Here is a 20,541-nt window from a genome sequence, read left to right on the forward strand (position 1 = left end):
TGGAGTCAAAAGGTCTATGTCCTTGTTCTGATTCTGTCACCAAACAGCTGTGTAACTTTAGCAACCTTTCTGAGACGATTCCTTATTTGTTTGAAAAACAATCATGGACAGGAGTTTTGTTTGGCAAAGCTATATGATTTCACAGAATTTGATAATACTTCAAGAATTATCTAAAATCTGTATTTATATCTTAATTCCAACTACCATTTTAAGCTCAAATGAGAAGAAGACAGTCCCTCATTTTATTTAAGGAGATCTGATGATCAAAAATCTCCACTAATGGTATTATATTTAGATTTTGGAGGGGAAAATTTTGTATATTAGTCTACACAGAAGCACACACAAAACAATATATACACCACAAATATAATGGAGATGTATATATATTTACATATTACATATTTAGAGGGCAGAGAGTCCAATTACAGAAAAAGGGGGAAGAGGGATTAAAAATAATTTTCAGAATATGTCTTCAGCTAATAAGTATATATTCATTCTAATATCTTATAAATTTACTTGTATACTTACATAATAATTGGTGTTTGGAATAAAGACTTTGAGATACTGAGAAATTCCTAATTACTAACAAAAACTTAAGTTATATTTACTTTATTGTAGTTATTAAGCAAGAAGAAATATTTCCAACAAGGCTTTTCTATATTACTTAAAAATTTCAACGAAGCAGAATTTTATTTAAGAATTTTCATTAATAACGATTTACTTTTAAGAAGATTTTGGTGATAAATGAAAAAGTCTCCCCAAATATTTTTATAGTTTGCATTTATCAGAGCTACTAAACTGAATTGAAAATAGCACCTACTTTTATTTATTATTATAAGCAATACCAGAAGGATTTACTTTCTAAGAATTTAGTATTTTCTCTTAAAAACATTACCATTCTTTCAAATACAATACATAAAGGCAGAATTTAGTCCTTGCCAGGACTTAATCTGATATATATGAAAGCGTATATATACAAACATGAAATGAAAACTTCTGTTTTACTATGGAAAATACTTACAGTGAATGACATTTAGAACAATGAAGTTTAACGGACTGAAAGAGTCTTCTGGGCTTATAAGACCTCAATTTTGCTCGAATTCGATATTGTTGAGGAGCCTTTTGTTTCAAAATAGCACATAGTGGAGTTTTCTCCAAATATTGATGATCTGTAAGTACTATAAATAATTTTTAGATTAAGTTAGGATAATCTACAAAAGTGATAAGTATATTCATGATATGAATCCCCTTGAACCAAATATATACAACAAAATCTAATTAAGTTGCATTAATTGTGAACCTTGTTAACATTTTGCCACATTTGATTTATCATCTCCATCTGTCTTTCTCTCTCTCTCCATATATATAAACCTTACAGATACATGATTCATATATATATAAATCCCTTGAGAATAATTTCCAGACATCATGCCCCTTTATCCCTAAATACTTCAGTGTGTATTTCATAATAAGAAATTTCATTGACATATCAACAGTGCAATTTTCCACATCAGAACATTTAACATTGTTGTAATATTATCACTGAATCAAAACACATTATTAAAATTTCTCCGGTTGTCCCCATAATGTTCTTATTTAGCATTTTATTTTTGCGTCCAGGATCCGGTCCTGACCGTGCTTTGTATTTATTTTTCCTGTCTCTCTGGATTCCTTTAATGTAGAATGGTTCCTCGGCTTTTCTTCGTCTTTCATGACATTGATATGTTTGAGGAGTAGAGGCCATTTAATTTGGGTGTGTGTGGTTTTCCGCATGATCAAACACAGATCATGCATTTTTGGTAGGGATACTACTATATAAGTGATATTGCGGCCTTCTTAGCACATCACGTCAAGAAGCACAGGGAATAGTGTTTCCATTCCTGGGGATGCTGACTTCACGCAGCTGGTTAAGGTGATGTTCAACAGGATTCTCTCCTATAAACTGATTATTTTTCCCCTTTATAATTAATAAGGAAGTACTTGGGAAAATATAAATATTCCAATCTTCATTAACCATTTACGATCCCACTACTTTAGGATCTATTGATTATTCACAACTAAATCAATTATTACTATCGTGGTTGCAAAATGGTGATTTTTTTTTCCTAACTTCATCATTCCTTTTACATTTATTAGTGGCCATTCTATTTTAAGTGAGAGCTTTCCACTCAATTTATTTATTTGTTTGTTTTGTTCTTTTATTTACTATTGACATAGACTAATGGAGTCCTACTTTATTCAACAGCTCTATTCCATCACTAGTATTTTTTATTTTGATGCTCAAATGGTACCAGATTTGACATGTTCTGTTCCATCATTAACCAAGAACTTCTTTATTTTCTGGCACAACAAGATGTTCCCGACTCATCTTGTAATTCTCCTGTCCTAACCCTGGAATCTGCTATTTCTCCAGAAAGCCCTGACTCCTTTTAAGGGGAAATACTATTTATAAACCAAGATCTGGGCACTGAGTGTGCTCAGTGCTACTGGATGCCATTGTTTCTGTGCTCTTTCACTGAGAGCTAGGATATCTGCGCACACATGGTCATGCCTATATTTAAGACACATGTCCCTGCATATGTATGAATAAGTATGTGAGTGAATGCATATATACAGACATCCATATCTACTTCTGTATCTATCTATAAAACCATGAGTATATACTGATATTTTCAATTCCAATACAATACTACAAGCTTCCTTCTTCCAGCCTTCCCCCATTTCACAGTTATACGTCCTTTCTCCCATAATGAGAAACTCATATTTTATAATAGGATATTATAGAACTTTATTTAATAGACTTGTGCTTAAAAATTTTTTTTCTTAAATTTTTTATATCTTAGATGAAGTAACAGAAGAAGGGCATCTAAAAGCTTTACCATCATTGCTAACATTAAAGTTTTGGGGCATGTGCTAAGGAGTTCCTTTCTGGATACACTGCTAAAGGCACAGTGTGAACCGATCAAAATTAATGTCATATAAGATATTTTACATTCTTAAACTAAAAATAAGCCCCACTAGACTGTTAAGTAGTTGAACATGTTTTATAAACCTAACAGACACATGACTTAAGATACATATTCAATGCAAAAACATGTATCTTTCTGGGTTCCATTTTATGTCAGTTAGGATGAGGTAGAGGAATAAAAGATGAATACGGATATAGTTTTTCCCTCATGGAAATCTGCTCTCAAGATTAGGGAAGAATGAATTAGTTGATAAAGGTAAGGACAGACTTTACTATGTACACTATTATGCCCATATTTCAAAAATGAAACAAGGTCTTACTTGTAGCCGACAGTTGTTGACATCTTTCTACCTCATACAGTGATACTGATCCAGAGCCTATAGGAAAGAGAAAGAGAAAAGAATCAGACAGTTTTAAAATCCATTAAAAATTCAATGTGGCACTGAAAACTATGAAACATTGCTGAGAAAAACTGAAGAAAATCTGAACAAATAGTGAAATGCCATGTTCATGGATTAGAAGGCTCAATATTGTTAAGATATCAATCCTTCCCAAAACGATCTGTAGATTCAATACAATCCTAACTAAAAGTACAGAGGCTTTACTGTAGAAAGAAACAAGATTCTATAATTCACCTGGAAATGCAAAGAATCTAGAATCTAGAATGTAACCTTGAAAAAGAACAAAATTGAAGGACTTATACTACATGACTTCAAAACTTACTTTAAGCCATAGTAATCAAGACAATATGGTACTTGCATAAAGACTGACAAACATAAACAGAATTCATTTTTGAAAGCCCTATTAGAAATAAACCCACATTTATGTGGTCATTTGATTTTTGATAAAAGCAAGGTAATCCAAAGGGGAAGCAAAACTCTCTTCAACAAATGATGCTGCAACAACTGGAAATTAGTGTGAGGGAAAAAATGTGCTTACTTCACACCTACTACTAAATATTGAACGGAAAGCCCAGAAATAGATCCACATTTATTGCCATTTGATTTTTGACAAAGACACCAAAGTCATCTTACAGAAAAAAGGAAACAAATGGTGCTACAACAACTGGAAATTCTTATTTAAAAAATTGTCTACCTCATATCATACTACTAAGCATTATTTAAAAGGAACAAACTGTTGATATATGCAACTATATGGACAGGTGTCAAAAACAGACAGTATGTACAAGAGTACACAATATATTATTCCATTTATTTGAAGTTCTAGAACAGCCACAATTAATCCACAGTGGAAAAACATCAGAACTTCTGGGAGGAGGAGTGATGGGAAGGAGCATGAGGCAGCTTTCTGCAACAAGGGTGATGTTCCAGATTTTAAGAGGGATTTAAGTTACTCAGGTTTATGTGTTAGGCAAAACTCAGGGAACAGTACATTTAAGTTGTCCATTTCACTGCACATAATTTTAACTCAAAAATAAAAAATAATCCGAAAAAATATTGAACTCTAGTTAATGATGTTCATTCTAAAGTATTTAGGAGGTGCACTTATGTCTGCAAGTTACTTTGAAATGCATCAAAAAATAAGATGGACTGATGGATTAAAAGAGAGGTAGATAGAGTAAAACGCTATTCAGAGAATCTAGGTAGTGCCTATATGAGTGTTCACTATACAACTGTTTTAACTTTTCTGTATGTTTGGAACTTTTTATCATGTTGGAAAAATATATTGTGAAAGAAATAAAGGGAGAGATGGCTAAAATAATAAACTTACTAAATTTAATAGGATGATGATGAACATCATAAAATAGGATTTTACTTTAACAAGAAAGTATAACTATAACAGAGCAGTAAGTTTTAATAATGCTTTCTAAAATGAAGAACTTAAGACTTAAAAAAATCCATATTTCGCAGTTACTTTAGCTTACTTTATTGTATTACATATAATAGCATATTATGTTTTTATAATTTATTTTGTGCCTCACATACAAACATATGCATTACTTGTCCTTATTCCTCAACATCACTAATAAATGGCACAAGAGTCCACAGCAAGAGAATTTGAATGGACATCTCAAGCTGGCAAAGAACAATTTCACCGAATCTGATTATTTAATATCTGCTGTTCCGTAGGAAGTGAAAACAATGGCAAAACCTTAAAAGTAGTCAAATAATAAGAAAATAAGAGAAAATATGTGCCAAATATATACACAGTCTGCCACAAGCTGATAAGAAAAACATTACCTAACAGAACATCAGGTAAAGGATAAGAGCAGACAATTCAAAGAAGAGAAAGTAAAAGGGGCCAGCACATACACAATTCCAAGTTTCCAAGGACTCAGGGAAACTAAATAAGACATTACCTCACACCTGTCAAATAGTCAAAAATTACATATACTGTTAACCTCCAATACTGCTGAGAGTGTGAGAAAGGACAGTTTCCTGCACTGTTTGCATATGCATCCTATGACATCTTGGCCTATAATCTGGCAGTGTCTATTAAAAGGAAAGATGGGTTTACCCTTTGATCCCTCAACCCCACTTTTAAGAATTTATTTTAGAGAAATACAAGCATGAAAGTACAATTGTTCAAGGACGGTTATTAAAGCATTATTAGCAAGAGCAAAAAAGTGAATGCCTATCAAATGGAAAACGGATGAATTTATAACACTAGATTCATATTATAAAATACTATGCAATTACTAAAAGAATGAATTTGAGTTATATTAAATAGGCCATAAAGAGGTCTATAATATATTGTTAAAGAAAGCAACTGTATAGTATGGTTCTGTATACATAAAACTTTTAAACAGAGGAGAAAGTCATATTTGTTTACATACAGGTCACATATATTTGTATAAACATGAAGTGCTGAAGGAATCACTCTGTTAACATGACCTCAAGGAGTGGGCGTAAAGGCATGGGAAAGCTATGTAATTCGATATTATGACATGTATTACTTTTGTAATTTAAAAATCTTTGTAAAAAAAGAAAGATTTCAAAAAGTGTAATTATGAATTATACCGTCTGCAAATGATTGTCAGTTGAAGTAAATTGGCCTCCTAATGGTAGTTCAGGTAATCACAGATCCGGCTAAAATATCATCACTAAGGTGCTAGTATATGTAGAGAGTTTTAAGGCAGAGAGAATAAAGAATAAATATAAAATATGTACAAAAAATCAAATAGCCTGCATTTGAATCTGACCGGCTTTGCCATCAGTGAACAATTAAATAATGCTGTGCAAACTATATGGCCCACATCACTCAAAGCCTCAGTTTCCTTTCTGTACAAGGGGAAAATTAATATCAACCTGACAGGAGTGCTGTTAGGATTAAACAATAACGCATGTGTGCCTACCAAGCCATACATGTTAATTTTACTGCTTATCATTATTAATATAGAAGGAGAGTAAACAATAATAAAATGCTTCCTTGGATCATAGAAGGCAAAGAGTTAGATTGTAAAAAATGATAACGGGATAAAAACATGATATAGATGCTAGGTCCCAGAATGTACAAACAGACATTAAGACAAAGTGGTAAAGGAAAAAATCTTACAGATTGAGGATTTTAAAATTTAGATTTGAATAGTCACCTATTCAGGTAGACAACAATATAAATACACAACCAATTGTTTGTTAATATCTCATAATTAGGCACTTGATTGACTCAGTAAAAACTGGGGACGATGTATACCTCTAAGACATGTATGATCAAAAAATACTTAGGCTGTTTGAAATAAAGCAGGAAAAACAACCTTTGTTCTTTTAGAAACTGACAAACAAACAGTTGCCTGGAAATTAATACAGATTTTTAATAAATAAATGCACACATACATATATATATTTACATAAATACTACAGATATCACAAATCAAGTAATCCCTACCACCCCAATTTGAAAATGTAATTACACAATTAAGTGAGGAATAATGTTTACCTTCATATAGGATACAGATAAAGGTTTAGCGTGTTGCTTTACAATGAATACAATTTAACAAAAACAGACAACAGAGATAAGAAGATATTTAAAAAGAAGATGAATGTTGATAAAGCCATTTTACTTAGGAGAAACTGTCAATGTTAAAAACTGTCCTTACTTGAAACAGTTGGAAAGCTGTCCTCACGTTCTGATGGACAGATACCCTCTGAACACTGATTGGCTGTCAAATCTGCAGATTCTAAAACCCTATAATGGGAAGAATGTAAGTTCAAACTGCATAAAACGAAGTCAATATGGTCAGTTTAGCTCTAACCATAGAAACCAAAAACCCACTGAAATTGTATAAAAAATTGTATGTGTGTGTAAGCATTCTTCAGTAGAATGTCTACAGCTTTTATCAGACGATCCTAGGGGTCTCAAGGACCCCCCCAAATTTTAAACAACCAGACTCTAGAAAGATACAAATGAAACAGTGGGATGATGAAATATTGCAAAGAAAAAGAAGCTGGGAATTGAATGGATAACAATCTGAATCAGAAAAATCTCAGTCTATAGATTCAACAAGTGAAATACTATGCTGCTGTATATTGCAATGACAAATAAAGTAGTGACACTGATATAAGATCATTAAAACAGCTAATTTAATTGACTTTAAAGTCATACTTATTTCAATGTATTCAAACTTAGAAAATAATTACTTCATTTCAATTTACTGAACAGGATATTTTCTATATCTCTTTGAAGGTATGCAGAAGATTTATTTTTATTTCTCTAGAATACCGGTCAAAAGTTTCTATCCAGAGTGACCAGTAGGAAAACTTCAAGAAAAAGAGAACTCCATGCATAGCAGGATTTAAGGTATGATTCACGTTCTGGGCACATTTGAAAGTTTGAAAAATATGATAGCCTAAAATTCTTCTGGTACTTGTTTTATCAGTAATAGGCACTTTAGAAAGGTAATATTTTTTCATGGCAGAATTAAGTATGTTTGTTTTCCAAATTTTAGCTAAACTCCAGTTTCCACTGTTTGTTGCTGTACTTGGAGAATGTGGCAAATAGTAGGATAGCAAAAGTACAAAGAGTAGATACTGGAAAACTCAGACTATAACTTGAGCTCTGCTACTATTTAGCTATTTGAACCTACAATCACTTGATTTCTGTTTCATTTGGTTCACCTATTTTAAGAAATGGATAGTGGCATAGAAGGCTATGAGGAAAAATTACAAGGAACCGATTGGACCCCTCCTCCCCAACTCAGAATAGTATTATTTTAGAAATCAGCTTAATTAATACCTTATTTAGAATTTCTAAATAGTTATATAACATGCTTACTTTTTCAGCTGATCCACATCAGAGTTACTTTCTGGCAAGACTCTGATTCCCCGACCATAACTGGTACCTCCATGGAGATGAAACTCAAGAGCTAATGATGTTGCCTGGTTCTCCGAATTCACTGACTGAAGTTTGGTATGGAGACTATAAATTCTAAGAAAGCTTCCAACCTAAGAATAAATTATTTATTATTAGAAAATGAAGAAAAAGTCAAAGAATTTCTGATACTCAAAATATTTAACAACCAATATGGGGCAGAGACCAACAACCAGAGGCCAATCAGAAAGGATACTGGTATGTGATACAGCTATGTACTGAATACCAGGCCCAAGGACACCATGTGTATCAAAACCAAAACATGTGTGTGTATGTACATATGCATGCATGTATACATACATGTATATATACATATTTTTTCAAATGTAAGAGATATTTCCATTTCAGAGATATTAAAGTGTGAAATAAGATTGAGTCTTAGCACTGATAAAATACAGTAGTTAAGACACCCATTGCCGAAATCAAATCCAAGCCTTCTATTTGATTAAGAAAGCTATTTAAGGTTTCTGAAAATAACAAGCTTTAACAATGTTAAGATTTAATTAAATATCACTAAAGCACTCTCATTAGGAGAATAAAATAAAACAATTTTAAACGTGCTAGTATATCAAAATAATAAACATCCCCCCATCGCACAAGTTCTATGGAAAGAAAAGTTTTGTAATAAACAATTTGTATTTGTACACTATAATGTGAAACACACTCTATGACTTCAAATATAGGATTAAACCAATTATAGTTTTGAACTAAATGTTCTATAGTTAATTTTAGATGTTTTGCTAAACTTAGTCTTAAAAATGTCTTCATGAGTATTTGATATTCTTTTAAAGTAGAAGACTTAAAATGAGACAGATGCAGAATGTTTATCAAAGAAATTGACAGCTACTCAAAGGAAGAAGCCATCTAACCTAAATCACATTTATTTATTTATTTTTTTAAAGATTTTATTTTTTTCCTTTTTCTCCCCAAAGCCCCCCGGTACATAGCTATATATTGTTAGTTGTGGGTCCTTCTAGTTGTGGTATGTGGGACGCCGCCTCAGCGTGGCTGAATGAATGGTGCCATGTCCGCGCCCAGGATTCGAACTGACGAAACACTGGGCTGCCTGCAGCGGAGTGCGTGAACTTAACCACTCTGCCACGGGGCCGGCCCCTAAATCACATTTATTTTTATGAAGCTTTCTAAACAAAAGGAGTTACCAAGGAGAGAGTTTAATTCACTTGCATAAAGCAGCACTGACTGCTGATGACTGTGGGACTAACATTCTCTTTTTCTCCTACAAGGTCAGGATTGAGTAACAGTGGTGAGATTCTATGTAACAGAAAGCTACAGAAGACGGAATATTAAAGAAGATGAGGTCGTAAACCAACCTCCCACCTCCGCTTATTGCTGTTTCAGTTAATCACCCTCTGGATTTGATGGGGGAAGAGGGGAGAAATAAAAGAGTAGGGGGGAAATCCACACTCCCAGATGCTCCTCCTTCATTCTCAAGGGTCCATTCCCATCCAGTCCTGGGTTTTGTGAGGAGAAGGGAAGGCATTTAGCCTTTTCTTCTCTGACTTTTTCCACTGACGCTTACATCATAGCAGGGGAGCAGGGTAGAGAGTCAGAGAAGGAAAACACAAAAAGAAAAAGGAAAAGAAGACAAAACTGATCTTCCTTATGGTCTCCAAAGTAAGACACTGGAAGAAAATATAAAACAATCTACTTCTAATTACTTTTATTCTTATTCTTTTTGAATGTTTATCATTCTGTGATTCTTTTAAATATACATAATATCCTAGTACAGTACATGTATATAGTCTACAAAGGACTTAATAGGTTCAAACACATGGAGAAAGATGCCATATTCATAAATGAAAAGCTTCAACACTAAAAAGACAACAATTTCCCCAAATTAATTAATCTTTAAGATCAATGCAATTTCAATCAAAATCCCCAGTGTGTTTTAAAGGAACTGGAAAAGCTGATCCAAAAATGTATATCAAAGAGAAGAGCAAGTCAATTTTGAAGACTAAGCCGGGGGGGGGGGGGGGAGCTTCTCTGACCTATGGGTTATCACTTAAAAATAAAGGCATAATAATTAAGACAGTCTGCTATTTAATGCAGACACAAGTATAAACATGGATAAATCTTAATATAATGTCAGAGGTAAAAAGCAAATTACAGAATGATACATATACTATATGCATTTTTCAGACAAAAGAACATAAATAAAAACATAATAAACGTAGGTGCACATACCTACGTGTTAGGTTAAATGGAAAGAGGATACTGGGGAGCAAAAAGCAAGAACAAGCAGAAGTATAAACAAGGTTCAACATGTAGAGCTTTATTTCTTAAAAATTAAAAGTACCTGAAATAAGTGTGGCAAAACAATTAGAAATGTTAAATTTAGATGGCAGGCACACGGGTGTTTACTATACTATCTTCTCTACTATTGTATTTCATAATAAAACAAAATTTAAAGACCAAGAGAGAATTTATTTATATAAATAGGCCATAAAGATGACAAATTGTTATTTCCAGAAATTCCTTCTGGAGGCAGCATTGTATTTTTTTAAGATTGCTAAATACACTACGAAATGTGCCAGATGCTGTATTATCATAGACAAATACTGTTTAGTCTTATCAGTAATGTGATAAGATTCCAAAAATTAAAAGCGAATCATAACCAGAAAATTATGAGAATATACTTTAAAAAATTGTTATAAAAGCCCACTTCAATACAGAAACATTAAAAATAAAGCAAACCAAACATAGGTATTAATAAATCAGTATCCCTTTAAAAATACACTTAAATATTCCTTACAAACTATCAAGAATTTCCCTTCAGGTTTAATATTTTAAATGACCTATATATGTCTAAAAATAACCAAACTACAGCTCTTGGGTCACTGAAGGCCAAAACATAAATATGACTGTGTATGTTTTGTAGTTATTTTCAAACTGTGTCAGGCTAAGACTGGGGATTGAAAATACACTACTTTAATTTTTAGACAAAAGGTGTGAAACATCAGTTTGTGTGTTTGTGTGTGCTTGTGTAAAATATTTAGGGAATGAGATAACTCACTTAAAAAGCAAGATTTAGGAAAAATGTTGAGGGCAACATAGGCTATAAAATGTATTTTATATAAAAATCAATTATATTATACTTTATAATTGTTTTAACTGTACTCTTTGTTAAAAAAAAAGACCCCACATTTTTCCCCATTCCTATACAATAAAAATACATGTGTTCCATATATTTTGGTATAAAAATGCAATTTTAAGCAGTTGTCTTCAAGTGCTGATAAGAATTCATTTGCATCAATGTCACCTGACTCTGGGGATGTCTTAAATTAGTATGAAATTACATAGAGGTTGTCTCAGAACAAATAAATGTGGTATCAATATACATTAAACAAAAGCCTAAAATTATATTATTTACACATGGAGAAAATCTTTTTCCTTTTCCTATTATACTGCAGATACATAATATAATGTCATGGTATCTTTAGAAAAAAATTAAGTAGCCTACATTTTCTTAATTATGTGTTCAGAGCACCCTCTAGTGCGTGAGATAAAGCAGACAATAAAAAGGGAGATGAAAAAAAAATCTGAAAAAAATTCACAGCACTCATTGATTCATTCATTCTCCAGCAGATATTATTATTTACTTCATCCTCACTACATCGAAAGCACTGTGTGAGGTGCTGTCAGGACTTGGGCAAAGGAACCAGGACAAGTGAGGGGAACGTAAGACCTATAGAAGCAGAATAGGGAAACAGAAGGGAATTCAGTGGTGAGAGTAAAATCTAAACCGTAAATCTTTTCCATTCACAAAAGAATGCTATCTGTATGTTAAAAAAAACCTTTACAATTGGCTTCGTCATTACATTTATTTTTGAAATAATACTAATCGATGTAGATAAAATCAGGAGAAAAGCATCAAAAATATATCTTTAACCGTCAATTTTCTCTGCTACATCAAGTGTGAACATGTACACACACAAACACACACACATACATTAAGGACAAGAAGTGCAGTTCTCACCTTCCTGCCCTGACTTTCACCTAATACATTAACTTGAGTCGGGTGGGCTTATTTGCAACACAGTTTACAAGGAGAAGTATTTCCTCGTCCAAGAACATTTATTTACAGAGGGAAAATGGGCCCTAAAATTCACATCTAAAAAAACCCACAATGCACTTTTACTGTTTTCTTCCTACCAGTCAGCTGTATAACTCCCTAAAGGTAGGACAGAAGCTATTTGCAATAAAAAAAAAGTCATTTCTTTATACTGCTCAAGAGGACTAGCTCTGGAAACACACTGTAGATCTGAATACTGGCTTCACCCAACAAGCTGTGAAACCTGGGCTTACCCTCTGAGCGCCTGTTTACTCACTTGGAAAACAGGAATGATGACAGTCCGACTGCGCAGGATAGTGCTAAACACAGAGGATGTGCTTAACAAATGATATTTTGATACCATTCTTTGCTAGAAAGGATACTAGCAAATAAAAGAGAGAATGAAATAGACAAAAATATTCCCTAAAATATCATGAATAAGCAATAAGTGCCAATCTCTGCAGTGAACTTTTACCTAAACAACTATATCTCAAAAACAGTGGGCAAATTCTACTAAACTGTACAGCACACACATGGACACACAGTTTATGATGAACACTGCAGTCGGATAACAATTTCTTAAACTAATGAGTACAAAGTTACCGGCTAGATTTTATCAAACCAATTCACAAAGTTTACAAATATTTAAGAATAAGTTTACAAATATTTGATATACCCTTTGTCATTTTATTTTTTTTTCCTTAAGATTGGCACCTGGGCTAACAACTGTTGCCAATCTTCCTTTTTTTTTTTTAATTTTTTTTTTTTTAAGGTTTGGCACCTGGGCTAACAACTGTTGACAATCTTTTTTTTTTTCTTTTCTGCTCTATCTCCCCAAACCCTGCCCTGTACACAGTTGTATATCTTAGTTGCAGGTCCTTCTAGTTGTGGGATGTGGGACGCCGCCTCAACGTGGCCTGACGAGCGGTGCCATGTCCGCGCCCAGGATCCGAACCCTGGGCTGCCACAGCGGAGTGCACAAACTCAACCACTCGGCCACGGAGCCAGCCCCACCCTTTGTCATTTTAAAACAGTATTATCTTGCAGAATAAAATTTTTCTTTACTATTTCCATAGTAAAATTGGGTAAAACTGAAAGATATTCAGGAAACATTCTTTAATTTTAAAAGATTGTTCAAGCCATTATAATTTAACAGATATTCTAATAATTTCTTTTAAACACACATTTTACAAATTAAAAATTAATGAAAAAATAAGTTTGGAGTTAACTTCTAGAGCCCAAATATCACCTATAAATGTGATTGACCCCCAAAATTTATAAAAACACAAAACAGCAAACATGTCCACTACGCAACACACCTTCAGAGACTTTGCCACTTGAACATGGTTGTCGTACACTACAATGTCTATGGACAGATTCTGCAGCCGATGGAGGTGATTTAAATCGCCTTCAAGAACAAGGTCTTGTATTAAGACTCTCCAAGACGGGAACGGGGGCCTGGTGCCATCCCATACCTGCCATAAGAGGGTAAAGCCAAGTTTAATGATCGTCTTGTAAAATTGTGGAGGAAGAGTTTTATTTGCTGGTAATATAACTTAAAAGTAATTAAATGTATTCCCCCAAATATCTGTTAAACTTTAAATATGTTTTCCGATTATAAAAGGACTACATACACGAACTACAGGTAACACAGAAAACGTAAAGAAAAAAATTCACATTACCAGGAGCCTAGAAAAGATATTAACATATTGTTAAACTTACTTTATCTTGTTTTCTTCTGTGTATTTATAATACATGCCTTTTTTTCTTTTTAACAAACTCGCATTATATTCTGCTTTTCATTTCTTAGTTTGTTGTTGAGCACTTTATCAGGCAATTTAAGTATTCTTCTAAAATATGCTTTTCAATGGCTTCACATTATTTTATGGTACAGATACACACAAATTTATTAAACTAATCCCTTTATTGGCCATTTGGGCTGTTTCAAATTTTTTGCAATTTTAAAGATTTTATTTTATTTTATTTTTTATTTTTTCCTTTTTCTCCCCAAAGCCCCCCAGTACATAGTTGTATCTTCTTCGTTGTGGGTCCTTCTAGTTGTGGCATGTGGGATGCTGCCCCAGCGTGGCTTGATGAGCAGTGCCATGTCCGCGCCCAGGATTCGAACCAACGAAACACTGGGCCGCCTGCAACAGAGTGCGCGAACTTAACCACTCGGCCACGGGGCCAGCCCCAAATTTTTTGCAATTTTAAATAATTTAGTAATTACCATCTTGTGTATAAACCCTTCTGAGTATCTCTGCTAATTTTCTTAAGTTTAAAATTAAGCTAAGAATTTACCCATTTTTTTACCCATTTTTCCATTTACCTATTTTTTCATTTTGTTTTGATTTGGAAAAGGGCTTTAAAAGTACAGATATGAATATTTTGTTTATGTTAGAAATGATGAATACAAATGAATAAAAATTATGGGTGCTGGAAAAAGAAAAGTATGTTGGATTGCTATGTAAGCTACGCAGAGATAAGGCTGAGAACAAGGGCCCAGGACAAGTATGCACTACCCCATCCTTAAGATCTGAGCTGGCCTGTGCGGTGCTAGGGTTTTAAGAGATGAGCTGAGTTACGCTATGCTATAAAATGGTATGACAAAAGACATGTAGCTTGAGGGGGAATTCCTCTGCACATCAAAAGAAGTTTGGCTAGACAAGAGTAACCAGGATATTTGAATAGGAAAACTACATTTCTATAGAGAAGGTAGCTGCCAGTGTCAGACTACAGAGGAAGTACTGAATAATTTGGTGACAGTACTAAGGGGATAAGAAAATGGGGACAAGAGAAGGAGTCAGGGATAGAAACTTTGGTCTATATATCATTTAGAAATATCCCTTAAATTTCTGGAAAATCTTAAAATTACCTACCCAAATATTAAATACCTTATTAAAATACTACTTCCTACTTTCTATAGTTCTGTTTTGTTATTTTCTTCAATTTCTTCAGTTGAAAGCTTATTCTCATGTGCTATCCCTTTTCTTTTTCTTTCTTTGTTCATGAAGACATTCTTTATAACCTATAACCATACTTAATTTCTCTTTGAAACAACAGTGTGTGGGGGAATATCGTCTCTTTTAACATCCAACTATTTGGTTTTGATTTGTAACAGATGTCTGAATTTATACATTTATTGATTCTAGTCAAAAGAATGTATTCTTTAACATCTCATTTTTGGGGAATAAATATTTGCAGTAATTTTGCTATGGTAAAATTATTATCTTAAGATTCAATCAAACTTTTCTTGTTGAATTACAAATATCTCCATGGTGAATTCTATTACATTTGAGTTTGAAAAGAAATACACAATTACCAAGTAAATAATTTTCAAATTTTAACTCAACCTTTTATTTCATAATGTTATAATATCAGTGATAGGAATCACTGACTTTTAAAAATGATTTAAATTCATTTCTAACTCCTGAGTCAGTATTTTATACAATAAAAACAAACCAAAAAGGTCTTGACAAAAACTTTTATGTATTAAAATAGTTTTTTGTATATAAATATGCATAGTAAATTATGGATTCTTTAAAAAAATTATGATAATAGTGATTTATTTCTTTGGCATTAACTCAATTATTTATATGAGATTCAGTCTTGTTCTTAGATTAGCTATGTAGCATTTCTCTGCTGTTTCCATATAAAGAATTAAGTGGTGAAAATCAGAGTAGTCCCTTTAATATGATGATTTTCTGGCTTATGTTATGTTTTTTTGATCTCCAAACCACATTACAGATTAGATATATAAACTATCTACCAGCTCTGGCTACCAATAACTTCTAGCTGTTTATAAACAAACAAACAAAACACTAAAAAGATAAAGCTGTGGATATCCAAAAAATACAAGTACTTAAAGGAAGTCCAATTTAAGAGCTCACTGTTCAGAAAGATAAAGCTGTATAAACAGAGTAATAGAGAAGAATGTGGGTTAATGTTAGTAGGCCTACTGCTATATTAAATCATGATTTTCATGCAAACCATTGGTGTAACATGTCTGCTAGAATAATTAAAATGAATGAATCGCAGTTACTAATAAAAGGAACAATATTAGTATCATATCCAGGTTGAGACAGAAAATAATTATGCTATATTCCATGCCGACTAGACCTCATTTGGGGTAATGTCTGACTCCTTCTGCTTTTAAAACATAAGTTAAAAAATTATTTCTGGTTTGTGACAGGAAAATCAATTTCAGAAAAAAAAATCACTCAAAATTTGACTTACCATAGTAAAATATTGCTATATATTATTCTCAATATATTTTTGCTATGTATATAATACATTTTTAGTATATAAATGAAGCTGCATTAATCACTGAACAGAATATCATGAACGTCTATCTCAATCAGTATACGTCCACAATGTCATTTTATAGTCACACAGTGTGTATTCCATGATACATAAATACGTCACACAATTAATTCTCTACTGTTAGTATCTGAGTTTTTTCTAATTTTTGTTACTGTAAGAAATATAACAATAAATATTCTTTTAAACGCATTTTTCCACATTTTAAATTACTGTAAAACATTTACAAAAATAGAATTGAGTCAGAGTATACAAAGACTTGAGATTTATTTTAAATCGTCCTCAAGAAAGCTTTACTAACGTAATTTCCTACATTCACTTCTGAATGTGGTATTTCAAAATAACATCTACATGAAAGCTGTTTTCACTTATCTGAAAAGGCTATCTATAAAAATGGGATGAGGCATATGTTTTGTTGCTTTAGAGAGAAAACGTAGATTCAGCCGTGTCAGCTTAGAATTTACACATTTTCTAACATCACAGCAGTCAAAAGAGGGCGTACACTTCTTTCTGTGCACAGTAGATTCCTTGTCCTTGGAAGTATTCAGTGATTAGTAAGTGCTCATTGGTTAAGAATGTCACTTTGGGCAGAAAGTATGACTGGCTGACCTATGGATCCTTCTAACTTTGGATGATTTCATGTTGTTTTAGCTTCAGCTTTGTCATACTTGATTTATTTAACATTTTTTATAGTATGAATTTACTTTCTCAGAGTATTTCATGTGTATATAAACATGTGCTATTTTCGACTTCAAAAATTTCATATTTTATTCAACGACTTCTGTCTTCAGCATACCTTAATATAGGCAAGGTAAATGACAATAATGCTAAACCCCAATGCTCGCCCAAGTGCCACTGTACTCCATCTCCTGTCCTGCTGTTCCAAAGAGTGAGAAGCTCAAGAAATAACCACAAGAGTAGGGCTGACGCAGTGTTTGTTTAAATGCATCCTGCTGAGGATGGGCAGGTGAGGAAAACATCAGACAATTGTCTTCTCCAGAAGCTATTTCTGAGTAAACTGGGGAAGGCCTAAACACAGATTAGATGGGTCTCATGTTACTTTTTTATCCTGTTGACTTAAAATAAAATGTAATAAGAACAACAACATACACTTCAAAACTGTCCATGATCTACCCACAAAGCAGGCAGTGAAATGACCTGGGAAGAGAACCCAATTATCAAGGGGCTGAGAAAATATATGAGTGAGAAGGAAAGCTTCACTGACAGAAAAGCAGAAATATCCATATGCAAAAATGCAACTGAAAGATAACAGTACAAAATAAGTCCATAGTTTATTAGTACTAAAATAAGAAATACATAAAGAGAGCATAAACTATACTATATTTAAAATATAGATCTGATAATACCATTTTTCTCTGGAAGTACAGGATAAAAATGAGAAGTTTGAGAGTAGAGTTGCATGAACAACCAGGCTCATCAAAAATGGTAAGTTAGATTTTAAGATCTTAATATGATATACAGTGTGCATATTTATTCCATCAGAATGCTGAAATATAAGCTCTTTATGTTGCTAACTTACAATTTCAAGTATTTAAAAATATCTACCTTTAGAAGAAATGATGCTCCATCCACTTCTGCTTTGCCCAAGAGCTGACAAGTCAGGTCAAAATACTGCATTGGCTGAACATCACACAATTTTACTAATGTTGAAGAAGGTGAAATATTAGTAGATGCCCAAACACGTAAGGCTTCTACTATTTTGTGGTCCTCAGCAGTGAAGTTAAAAGACTTGCTTGAAGTACGAGGTATGATAGGAGCTCCCAAAGTTCCCTCGAATGTCAAAGACGCAAAGCCAGAGCTGGTGATACCCTGAGTCTCATTTTTATATACTTGGATCTAAGAAAGTGGGGCAAAGTAGAGAACAAAACAGAGACAAACAAAACAGCTTAATGATACAGAAGCCAGGAACTGAAGAAACTCAAGAGATTACAAAATCTCACCAGCATAGTTAACAGAGGACATAATTCTCATAATTCTATAATTCAGTATCTAGCACATGAAATTATAAAATCAGCTGGGCTATATCAAGATCTACAAGCATCATGTAAACTGTAAAACACTATGCAAAATTTATTTCTATATTTTAAAAGCTAGGTGGGAGCAAGCCCTGATGGCTTAGGGGTTAAAGCTTGGTGCGCTCTGCTTCAGCGGCCTGGGTTTGGTTCCTGGGCATGGAACACCACCACTCACCTGTCAGGAGCCAGAGGGTAAATAGACAATCCAGAGAGAGGGGAAATATAGTCATAATATGGAAAAGATATTTTCCATATACCTGACAAAAGGTCTGTAGCCTAAATACATAAAGAACTTCTACCAATCATTAACAAAGGGAGATACAATTCTACAAAAAATGAGCAAAAGACTTGAATGGACACCTTTATATTTCAGAAGATACTCAAATTTTAAAAGGTTCTCAATTGCATAAATTTTCAGGGAAATTCAAGTTAAAACCACAATGAGATATTAATATACATGCAACAGAATGGTTAAAATAAAAAAAAATTGAAAATATCAAGTGTTGATGAAAATGTGGAGCAAGTGGAATTCTCTCATATTACTAATGAGACTGGAAATTGGTAAAAACCACTTTGGAAAACTAAAGATGAATATAACAATATCTTAGAACCTAGGAACTGCACTCCTTAGTATATAATCAACTGAACTACATGCATCTCTATCTAACTACATAAATATATATAAGCATTATATAATTATACATAAATTACACATAAATGTACATAATTACGTATAATTATAATATACAGTATCCACTAAATATAAGATATTCATTAAAATGTATATAATTATACTTATAATTATAACATATACTCACTAAAAGCTATGTACTAGACTGTTTATAGCAGCATAATACTCTCAGACTGAAAACTACCAAAATGTCCAACAGAATAAATATATAAATTCTGATGTATTCACACAATGGAATACCACTGAGCAATGAAAATGAACACAGTAAAACTATATGCAGTAATATAGTTCAATCACACAAGCATAAGCCAGACATGAAAAACAAACAAAAACCAAAAGCTACAGTCTATTCCCTTTACATAAAGAACAAATACAGATGAAACTAATCTAGGTTGTCCAAGTTACGACACTCTCCACTCCGGGGAGTGGGAGAAGTGTTAATAACTCCCCTGGCTGAGGGTATGAAGGAAGTTTCTAGAGGGCTGGTTACACGGGTATGCTCATACTGTGAACAGAAACATGTATTTCTACTGCAGTTAAACAGTAATAAGAACAAGCACTAAAAAGGTTAGGAGGCGAGGGGGAACTGTTAGAATATAAATAGTACAGGTAACAGCAGTGTGTGAGAAATAAGCTATTTTCTGAAGTTTGGATAAGCCTGTAATACAGTGCTACAACAATAATATTTCTATTCATCTTCATGCATTATCTTCTATTCTTCTATCTTCAGGCAATATCTTCTACTATTCTTCTAATCTCAGGGAAAAGGCATTAATAGATCAAGAGAGGAAATTCTCACTATACCTAAGAATAGAACACACCTGGAATATTCCACTCATTTATGGGCATCACACTGACCATGTGGGACACATAAACTGAAGCACTAGAAGAAAAAGACAACTAAGATAATGAAGGGTTTGCATGGAAACTCATGTGACAAGAGGAAAAGATGAAGGAACTGAAATGCTTAAAACATAGGGAACTGAAAATATTAAAGCACTGAAAACCTTATTTTTAAAAATTCACATACTATTCAATAGCTGTACTTTCATACTAAAGGTTTTCATACACGTTTTTAACTACTAGTGTAATTTTAAAAGTACCTAAATAACTGTACATATTTTAA

At 33.0% G+C, this 20,541-nt stretch overlaps 1 protein-coding gene and 1 long non-coding RNA gene across 29 annotated transcripts in view; one reads left to right on the forward strand and one right to left on the reverse strand.

Annotated features, from left to right (window-relative positions):
- POT1 (protection of telomeres 1) overlaps window positions 1-20,541 on the reverse strand; it is a 92,740-nt gene that overhangs the window by 14,146 nt on the left and 58,053 nt on the right. For all 28 annotated transcript variants that reach the window (XM_070616508.1, XM_070616493.1, XM_070616492.1 and 25 more), the window contains 6 exons: window positions 18,255-18,545; window positions 13,688-13,843; window positions 8,201-8,370; window positions 7,026-7,114; window positions 3,289-3,345; window positions 1,022-1,178 (listed from right to left, as the gene is read on the reverse strand). In XM_070616508.1, coding sequence (XP_070472609.1) covers window positions 1,022-1,178; window positions 3,289-3,345; window positions 7,026-7,114; window positions 8,201-8,370; window positions 13,688-13,843; window positions 18,255-18,545 — 920 coding nt within the window. The remainder of the gene's footprint in view (window positions 1-1,021; window positions 1,179-3,288; window positions 3,346-7,025; window positions 7,115-8,200; window positions 8,371-13,687; window positions 13,844-18,254; window positions 18,546-20,541) is intronic.
- Window positions 7,117-8,409, forward strand: LOC139082903 (uncharacterized). The gene is made up of 3 exons (XR_011539250.1): window positions 7,117-7,164; window positions 7,613-7,726; window positions 8,209-8,409. It is a non-coding gene; the product is annotated as an uncharacterized lncRNA (long non-coding RNA).

Source organism: Equus przewalskii, chromosome 4 (assembly GCF_037783145.1).
Source record: "Equus przewalskii isolate Varuska chromosome 4, EquPr2, whole genome shotgun sequence".
Lineage (NCBI taxonomy): Eukaryota > Metazoa > Chordata > Mammalia > Perissodactyla > Equidae > Equus > Equus przewalskii.